This window comes from Babylonia areolata, chromosome 6 (genome assembly GCF_041734735.1).
Source record: "Babylonia areolata isolate BAREFJ2019XMU chromosome 6, ASM4173473v1, whole genome shotgun sequence".
Lineage (NCBI taxonomy): Eukaryota > Metazoa > Mollusca > Gastropoda > Neogastropoda > Buccinidae > Babylonia > Babylonia areolata.
The window spans coordinates 17,966,251-17,976,250 of NC_134881.1; the positions used below are offsets into that span (position 1 = coordinate 17,966,251).

Below are 10,000 nucleotides of genomic sequence, written 5' to 3' on the forward strand. Positions count from 1 at the left end.
TTATCTTTAAAAAAAATTATCAGTGGTCTTCGTTTCACTGATTTTCAGTTATAGACTTGGCAAGATGGGCGCACGAATGGAAGTGTATCACGCCATATTGTATCACGCCATATTCACGTTGCTGGTGTTGGTTTTGGTCGTGGTTGTTTCCCCCGTCCATGGAGAACAAGTTTGCCACAAGGATCGGTAAGCTGTGTTGTCTCTTATCAAAGAAAAATCTTTCACACGCACACGCAGCACAGACACAGACACGCACGCACGCACACACACACACACACACACACACACACACATACGCACACACATATGCACACACACACACGCACGCGCGCGCGCGCACACACACACACACACACAACAGCAACAACAAGAAACGGCAACAACAAGAAACAAACCACCTCTTTTCACAGTCTCTCTTTTCTTCATACTCTGTTTCTCTCGATCGATCTGTCTGTTTGCCTGCCTCCACCCCCCCCCCCCTCTCTCTCTCTCTCACTCTGTGTGTGTGTATATATATATATATAATTTACAGCTTAGTCTTTTGTGAATGACTATGAGTCTCAGACCAGGAGGCAAAGTTGCAGTGGTTCTTAGTGCTGCAGCTTTGCGGGCTAGTTGGCCTTTAGGAACCATCCCAACGCCGACTGTTCTAAAAACCTCTTGGCCGAGAGAATGGGGATGTAACTTGGGCAAGACACCCTCCACTTTCATCAAATTATAGCCCTGCCCCAGATGGTCGGGACAGCAGTAGCCTCTTCTGCTGTTCTGATGGTCGTAGTTGGACACGACTGACTATCACACACACACACACACACACACACACACACACATATATATATATATGTGTGTATATATATGTGTGTATATATATATATATATATATATATATATATATATATATATACCGCACATACGTGTGCACGTGCGTGTAATGTGGTGTGGTAGTGGTGTTGGTGGTGGTGGTGTGTGTGTGTGTGAGCACGCACTCTTTCATGAAAGATAGATAGATAGATAGATAAATGGAGAGAGAGAGAGAGAGAGGTTGTGCTTTCATTTTGTATTGTAACAAACTTAGCATTCACACACACACACACACACACGTATTCAAACATACGATGATAATTTGGTCATCCTTTTTTTTTTCTTCTTTCAGAAAAGAGGACTGTGACTCAAGGAATATGGAATCGGGTACTTTTTTATGTTTGTCTGTCTATCTGCCTCTGTCAGAAGTTATTCTTTTTCTTTGATGTTGTTGTTTTAAAATGTTCTCTTTCTTTTAAAAAAAAATCATCTTTCCCTTTTTTCCTTCCATCCTTTCTTTCTATTTTGAATGAGTGGCTGTGTGCTTCTCTGTGTGTCAGTCAGTCTTTCTGCTCGAATGACATTAATTTTTCATGCTTTCCTTTCTTCTTCTTCTAAATATTTTTAAAGATTTCTGTGAAATTCAAGGTAGCCTACTCCTTCAGCTATACCAATGCACGTGTGCTGTTATCGTCATCATCATCATCGTCAGCATCGTTGTCTGCGTAATTATCCTCCTCCTCAGGATTATCTATGATTATTATGAAGATGATGGTGCTTATTTTTTATCATTGTTGTTGTTGTTAGGATTAAGTAATCAGTGTCAACTCACAACCTCATTAAAGAAGAACCATGACATTATGTTCCTAAAGGCTACAGTTCGTAAATTATTAATACGGTCTGCTGTACCATCAGCAGCACTGTACAGATGTAGCAAGAACTGAAACTTCTAAAGTGTCTTTTCAAAGACAATGTATCTAATGACAACACTGGTATGTTCTTGCCCTCGCAAACGCCTGGTTTACACCTTTTGATTGATTGATTGATACGGATACTTATATAGCGCCTATCCTCGGTCGGAGACCAAGCTCTAAGCGCTTTACAAACACGGAGTCATTTACACAACAGGCTGCCCATCTGGGTAGAGCCGAATGACTGCTGCCATTGGGCGCTCATCATTCGTTTCCTGTGTCATTCAATCAGATTTCAGGCATGCATACATACACAATCAAACATGTGACATTTATTTTACGTGTATGACCGTTTTACTTATTTACCCCGCCATGTAGGCAGCCATACTCCGTTTTCGGGGATGTGCATGCTCGGTATGTTCTTGTTTCTATAACCCACCGAACGCTGACATGGATTACAAGATCTTTTACGTGCGTATTTGATCTTCTGCCTGCGTATACGCATAAAGGGGGCTCAGGCACTAGCAGGTCTGCACATATGCTGACCTGGGAGATCGGAAAAATCTCCAGTATGGAAAAAAATGTATTGACATTCTATAGAAGCTGAGCCAGGGATGTGCGATTTGGGGCTTTTGGTCTCGGAAGCTCCAGTTGTCAAATTTGTAGCCTGATCGCAAAGAGCTTTCTCGTTAATCATTATATAACCTTCGCCGTACCTCGTGGGTGAAAAATTATCCACACTCTCATTTGAATCTTCATAACTCAGTCAGTTTTGCAACTATTTAATTGAAACTTAATATTGTTGTCCACTTATGATTTACGCACATCCCCACCGAAAATGATGTTGTTTTGTTTGCAAACAACGGAGTTAAATTAACTATTGTTGTTTGACAGAGGAACCCCTGCGCCTCATTCTGGTCGGGAAGACAGGCTCTGGCAAGAGCTCTACTGGGAACACCATTCTTGGCGAGAAGAAGTTCAAGACGGGGCGACTGTCCACGTCGGTGACCCGGAAAGCTCAGTTGGAGAGGACTGTCATTGACGGCCGTACTGTGGAGGTGAGGGGGTGAGGGTGGGGTGGGCAATGTCCACTCTAATATTAATGACATTTGTTATACAGTTGTGACAGACCCAATGGCTGATCAAATAGATATATATATATATATATATCAATGTGCCTGAGTGGTATATAAAGGCGGTACAAAAGAATTACTTAATAACTGATTTACAAGATAGAAAGCTCCTCACTCAGGCCAGGGGCATATAGAGGCTAGTCACAAAAAGGGTTTTTCTAAACAATAGTTAATAGGAAAAGAAGAAGATCAGAAAGAAGACCGTGCCTGAAAAAGACACAAACAAACGTCAAAAGCACAACATGTCAGATACAAGTGGACAGTGAGCACGTGTATACATATTAACATGGAAAGATTATCATTTGGTTTGGAACAGGCAACAACATAACATAATGCATACGTGTGAAGACTAAACACGGACAGCAAATGACATTTCTAATACTTTTAAATAATGTAGTTCAAGTGGCTAATGATGATTTCCTCAAGTCAAAGTACACTGACATAGATTGGGTGAAGTTAATATTGTGTGAAAGTGACTCAAAATGAATCAGTTATCATGAAGCACTACTAGTGTAAGTTGTAAAGGAAAAAGCATGATAGCTGAATTACAGTTTACAAACTGTGGTTCATATCAGGTGGTGTTCACCAGTAACTGATGTTATCCAATATCTTGTAATCATCACAACAGAATATTACACACTGTCCAGGTTGGAGGAAAATGTGTATTTAGTTTTAAGTGAATTTGTCGTTGCTGTCAGGGTTAGCTCACAGGTTAGGTTCGATTCTCAATCAAGCACATATCTATGCACTCATTCAATCACTGCACATTCATTCCTCTTTTACAAGCCAAGGATACAGTATACATTTACACATTTTATATACTGGTTAAAAATGATTATCAATTCATTCACGTGATATAAAAAAAATCTTCACACAACATAGACTTTCGAAGGCATTATACATTCAAATTATTATTCTAACCCCGGAATAATCTACTCTCTCACCTGGCCAGGTTTCCATTCACACTCACAACATAGTTCTGCCCCAACAGTAATCCTTGCCGACTGTAGCTGGCTCCAAGAATCAGGTTGTTTGGAATGTCCATTTCACACAGGTCTGTAGAACCTCGCGCCTGGTCAGTCTTCTGGATCTTCTGGTGCTGACAGACTAGAAAGTGTCTTTGTGGATGTTCTACGGGGAGATGTCTCTGCTCCTCTGTCTTCTTTCCTTCTTCTCTTCTTCTTCTTTCAGTCTCTCTCCCGTCACCTTACTCCACGACTCAGACCTTTCTCTCCATTTTCATCTGACCAGAGCAAAGAGCTCAACACTACCTTTCTAATAAGTATGAAATAAAGTTTTGAATATCTGAGATGAATTTATAATCTTAATTTAAGTCACCTGAAACTAATTACCGTAAATGACTTCGTCGTTGAAAATTACGAACTGCGTTAAATCGGTTAAACGTAGGCAAACACAAATGGAATAGATTTAAAGTTGGAACTGCAACAATTCTGCCAGTATATGATACTTGTAGTTTTGCTGATCTAATGGAAGAGATAATTAGTCACATAATGTGTTGACAAACACACATTTCAATTTCGGTCAAGCCGTCAAGCAACGCTAGTTGTGATGTGATTGTCGTTAGTGTGGACAATGAAAATCAGCTTTGCATCTTATAAGTGCCTGATCTGTTCTCATTCAAACACTATGATAGTGTGGTTTTAGTTTCCGACAAGTGATCACATATGGAATTGAAGATGTAGGATTATATATGACGAAGGAAGAAAATGACAAACTTAGCATCAGTTAAAATATCTACACTGCCGAATGATTAAACTAAAATCAGCTATGCTTCTAACTGATTTAGGCGTTTGTGTGTGAGCACAACAGACATAATCTGGCAGTGAATGATACATCGATCTAGTTAAAGAAACGCTTGGAGCATTTGTTTAGAAGGGGCTTTAATTTCACAATTTGAAAGGCATCACACATTATGCGCGAGTCACTGAAGACTGGCAGATCAGCCACGAGAATCGTCTGCTATTTTTCAGCTTTCAGCTTGTGCTGTAAAGCAGTCATCGTAGCCAGCTGAGCGCTCGGCTACACATATATTCACACAGGAGCACATGTGCACCTCACACACATGCACACACACGCGCACACACACACACACACACACACACACACACACACACACACACTGAAGTTCAGGCTCGTGCAGGCATGCTATTGTTTTGTTGTAACCCTTTTCCAGCTCTGAAGGTTTTAGAAAGCATATGTTTCTTGTACTGTAAGTCATTAAAAAAAAGCTTTTATTCTATTTTGGTAATTGGAAAGTGGTTGAATTGTCTCCTGCATATTATCGCAAGCACAACTGTTTTTGTTGCAAACATTTCGCACGAAATCATTATCAAAGTCAACAGGTTTCAGTAACTGGCTCTCTCAGCATGTTTTTGTTTCTGCCGCAAATGTGCTTGTGCTTTTACATGGACAAACCTCTAGGTTACACACATTCTTGTTAATGATATTATCCCGTGTGGTCAGTTCCTTTCAACGGGATACTGTAATTTCTTTTTATAATGTTTGGTGTCTTGTGTTCAATCTTTCCTTTTTGATACATACGTGTGTGTTCTATTTGTAAACGTTTAGGGCTTGTTCTTAAGATTAGGCGTAAATGCTCATTATAATGATAATAATTCTGATGTAATCTTAATGTCAACGGAGTCACTGTTTAATTCGTAATAAAGAAAGACGTAATAACAAAGTATGATGGGGGAATGGGTTGGGAGGTAGAGTCGGAGGGAGGGTGGGGAATGACCATTGCATAACGTGTAATTTTATTAACAGGTTATGGACAGTCCAGGACTGTTCGACACCAGTTTGAGTAACAAGGAAGTGACCATGGAAATCATTCGTGCTTTGGGAACTATGTCGCCTGGTCCTCACGCCTTTATCTACGTCATCCAGACTGGACGTTACACGCAGGAGGAGTCTGACACATATTCGCGGCTCAAAAAGATTTTCGATCGTGTGAACCATCACATGATCGTCGTTTTCACACACCTGGATGAGTTGACGGAAAATGAATTAACGCAAGATGATTATATTACAAGCCTGGATGAAAAGTTAAGGGTTGTATTAGACGAATGCGGAGGGCGTTACGTTTTTTTCGACAATAAATCCAAAGACAGAAAGCAAGTCGTTTCTTTGATGAACACCGTTCAAAAGCTCGGTGGAACGTTCTATAAGAGTGGGTTTTCATCTTTTGTAGAAGAGGTAGTGTCCAAACTGCTGGACAGACTAGATGGCAAACCTACTCTGGAGGATACAACTGGACAGGGTAGTCACAACACATTTGAAAGACGACAGGATCTCAGTTCTGGCATATTGGACAAATTTATTAGCATTGTTTCCTGGCCTTTCAGGCAAATTTTCAACTTCGTCAACTCATTATTTGGGTAAAATGCAGACCGGCAGTTCCTTTTCCGGCTGTATTGCCGACAGTATGGGTCTGGTGGTTCAAATCCACTATTTTTCTCATTTTCCAGAGGACAGTCTGCGGCTGTGCCTGACTTACAGCCTTTATCCTAATCACAGGTCCCACAACATACTTTTAACACACTGGTCTTGCTGGTGACGGTGTTGGATTTCTTGAGTGGCCTGGACACTTATTAGGTTAGAATGGTATTGCCTGTCGCTTCTTAGGTTAGAATGGTATTGCCTGTCCAGCTGCATAACAAAGAGTAGCTTTTTTTCCCCTCGCCGACAAATGTATGTCACCTTGAGGCCAGGTAGCACTGATCATTCAAACAGCTTCTTTTTGGTTTTTGTTGGTGTGGTCTTTTTGGAGAAAGAGAATAAAGGGTATATTTTTAACGGTATCCTAGTTCATATTGCATTTTTTTAAAACCAAATAATTGTCATGCATAGTAAGTATTTTAAGTTTGACAGTTCTCGAAAAAAAAGACATAAGCTCTGAATATGATAATGATATCACTATAGCAATAGGAAAGTGAAATTTCACTAATCATATTTTGATCTAAAAAAATGTTAAAAATTTAAACAGTTAAGACAAATAGTTATGTGACATTGTATTGTTTTATCTTGGTGCGTAGTAACACTTTCTTTGAAGCTTTCGTGGAAATGAACCGGATATTATGTTGTCTATTGTGATTTGGTGTATACTTTCTGAAATATTGTGTGATGGTATCAGCGCAAACAAACAAACAAACGAACAAACAACAAAATTAAATTTAAAAAAAAGACAAAAAAAAGACAAGATCTTTTAAATGTATTGTAGGTGCCTGTGTGGTTCTCTTCGGCGCTGTAGTTTGGAAATTTTCAGCTACGTGTCTTCGCATTTGAAGAGGGTTTTAGAAATCGTCCCTGTCTTTTCAGGTCGATGAAACATAATTGTCCCTTTAACATAAAGAAACATATTTGTTAAGAAATCAACTTAGAATTGAAAACAAAGAAAGAAAAAAAAAAAAGAAAAAAGAAAGTAATAATCGCTCGTGGACCAGTTACTCTTTAAAAAAAAAATTCTTTGTTTCTGTTGAAAAAGAAACATTACTATTATGCATACCAACGGTACAAACTGACATCATTGTTAACGGACACAACAGTAAACCGACATCCATCGTACACAACAAGAACAACAACTCAAAAGCAAGTCATTTCATCCAATTCAAAACCGATTAAGATTCGGAACAAGAGAATAATGAATTCGCTAACTAGTTGTCAGGAAAAAGCGTGCGTGTGAGGTGATTCCATTGACTGCAGTCTCCATAATTTGATCGGCAGATCATGGACTGCCCAGGCCTGTTTCACACCAGTCTGAGTCACGACGAAGTGATGCAGCAAACGGCTCGGGCCTTTTATGGCATGTATCCAGGTCCACGCGTCCTGCTCTACGTCATCCGGGCCGGACGCTACACACAGGAGGAATTTGATGCCTATCAGCAGCTCAAATACAGCTTCACAAACTTCGTCGATAACGCTGTAGTTGTCTTCACACACTTGGATCACATCATGGACGATTACAGTACCACAAGTGCGTTTGTTCAGAATTTCGGTGAAAACTTGAGGACTGTTTTGAGCGAATGTGGATCGCGTTTTGTTTTCTTCGACAACAGATCTCCAGACAGACATCAAGTCCGTTCTCTCATCAGCATCATTCGAAACCTGGCTGATACTCGCGTCACAAAACTGTTCTCTTAAAAGGAACTGGAGTCCATCTGTTTAGAGTGCACTTAAATTAAAAAAAAAAAAAAAAAAAAAATCATGTCACTGCCTTGTTAATTATGACAGTAGATACGGAGCCACATGGTTTCTCTCAGCTGCTTTTAAGCTGGTCGTTTTCTTTCAAGTTGTGTCGGGCAGGCCTAATGATTTGCCTTCAACTAGTCATTGCAGTCAGGCTACTCACCGCGATACTAGTCTTTGTATGGAAAAAAAATCATCTATGTGATAATGAATAATCGTTTTTTTTAAATTGTTTTTTTAATTATTTTTTTCTTACACTATGGAAAAGTTATGAAGAATGCTTTTAGAATATATTTACATGCGGAGTATTGACTTCTGCAGGAACATGCACGTCCAGATTTGCCACCACTTCCTTAAAGTTAGAAATTTTTACATTCATAAAAACCACAGCAGAATACACTTGAAAAACCGCTTCAAAAATGATATCACAGAAGACAAACTGCTCTTGGAGAGGTTTAGATTAATTGCTTCAATGAAGAATCCCTGCCTCGTTAATTTCAGCTGTTCACATTCATGTGGGTCTGTATGTAGGATAAACGGGGTAGGTATCATTAGAAAGTCAGTTGTTTTATTCCATAACAAGGGTTCTGTCACAGATATTTGTGACTGACATTTTTTTAACACGATTTTCCTGTCTTTGGTAATTTACTGTTTTATATTCTCCTCGTTCCTTTAGATTTCAATGCCTTGTCTTCACGTTGTGACATTGGGATTTTTGTTGCTGGGGATGGGGAGGTCCTAAACAGGCGGGTGTCAGAAGAGCGGAGTTGGCGTGAGGGTATGTAAGGATGAATGAGATCAGAAAGATACTGTGGACCAGTAGCCTCAATGGACTTGAAACAAAGGGTAACGGCTTTGTAAATAATTCTTTCTTGTACTGTGAGCCACTGTATAGCATAAAGGAGAGGAGAGACGTGATCAAATTTAGACGTCGTCGTCGTCGTCGTCGTCAGCCATCATCATCATATCCTCCTCTTCCTCCTCCTCATCAGCACCTTAAAAACCACCACCACCACCACCATCATCATCACCGTCACCACCGCCACCACCATCATCATCGTCATTATCTTCACCTTAAAAACCACCACCACCACCACCACCACCACCATCATCATCATCATCATCGTCATTGTCATTATCTTCATCACCTTAAAAACCACCACCATCATCCTGATCACCATCATCATCGTCATTATCATCATCATCTTAAAACCCACCACCACCACCACCACCACCATCGTCCTCCACCTCCTCACCATCATCGCTACCAACATGACCGTCCCCACCCCACCATCAACAACATTGGTAGTGCAGCCGCCAGCATTAATGACATAATCACTGAGCAAGACGGCAGCCACCCTCATGGTTATTTCCAGGTGATGGATGAGACCCTCCCGTTGGCTGTGAAGAATCGAAAGCAGAAGTCTGTGTGTGCCGCGCACAGGGCACACTTGTTTTTTTTATTTATTTATTTATTTTTTTAAAAACACATTCTTACTTGTTAAATGTGGAGAAGGCCCTTCGGTTTATTCCCTGTGACGAGCCTCTCACCGTGAAACACGTACTCCTTCACTACTGGGATCTGCATGACGTTAGACACAGACATAACACGGCGGATTCTCTGAAGACTTTGTTTCACGGTGATGTCCCTCCGAGGACACTGATAGACTTCTTGAAAGAAGATAACATTTTAAATCTGATTTGAATGTTTTAAATTCTGGAAGGTTTTTGAACTTTTGAGTGGAAAGCTTGAAGCAGTGACTAGTTTTTATTGTACTGTTTTTACCCTTGAGTTGAAGTAGATGCCGGCGTGGCGATAGCCTTGAGATGGCCTTAGTTGTCGGCGAGGCTTTAAGCACCATAATTTGATTTGATTTGATTTAGGTGGTGGATGGCCCCAGCCTCTTTGACAATCGCGTGAGCCAGGACGACCGGAGCATGGAACTGATC

The 10,000-nt window shown here is 40.4% G+C and overlaps 1 protein-coding gene across 3 annotated transcripts in view; it reads left to right on the forward strand.

The window, feature by feature from the left end:
- The window catches only part of LOC143282814 (uncharacterized), a 15,357-nt gene that overhangs the window by 4,237 nt on the left and 1,120 nt on the right, over positions 1 to 10,000 (forward strand). The window contains exons 2-5 of one of the 3 annotated variants that reach the window (XM_076588604.1): positions 49 to 186; positions 1,154 to 1,188; positions 2,607 to 2,770; positions 9,935 to 10,000. The exon at positions 9,935 to 10,000 is cut by the window's right edge and continues 1,120 nt beyond it. In XM_076588604.1, the coding sequence (XP_076444719.1) occupies positions 65 to 186; positions 1,154 to 1,188; positions 2,607 to 2,770; positions 9,935 to 10,000 (387 nt within the window). In that variant the 5' untranslated portion in view covers positions 49 to 64. Of the gene's footprint in view, positions 1 to 48; positions 187 to 1,153; positions 1,189 to 2,606; positions 2,771 to 5,632; positions 7,221 to 7,588; positions 9,162 to 9,934 lie in introns of those variants that run through there. The other 2 variants (XM_076588605.1, XM_076588602.1) reach the window with 2 other exon arrangements.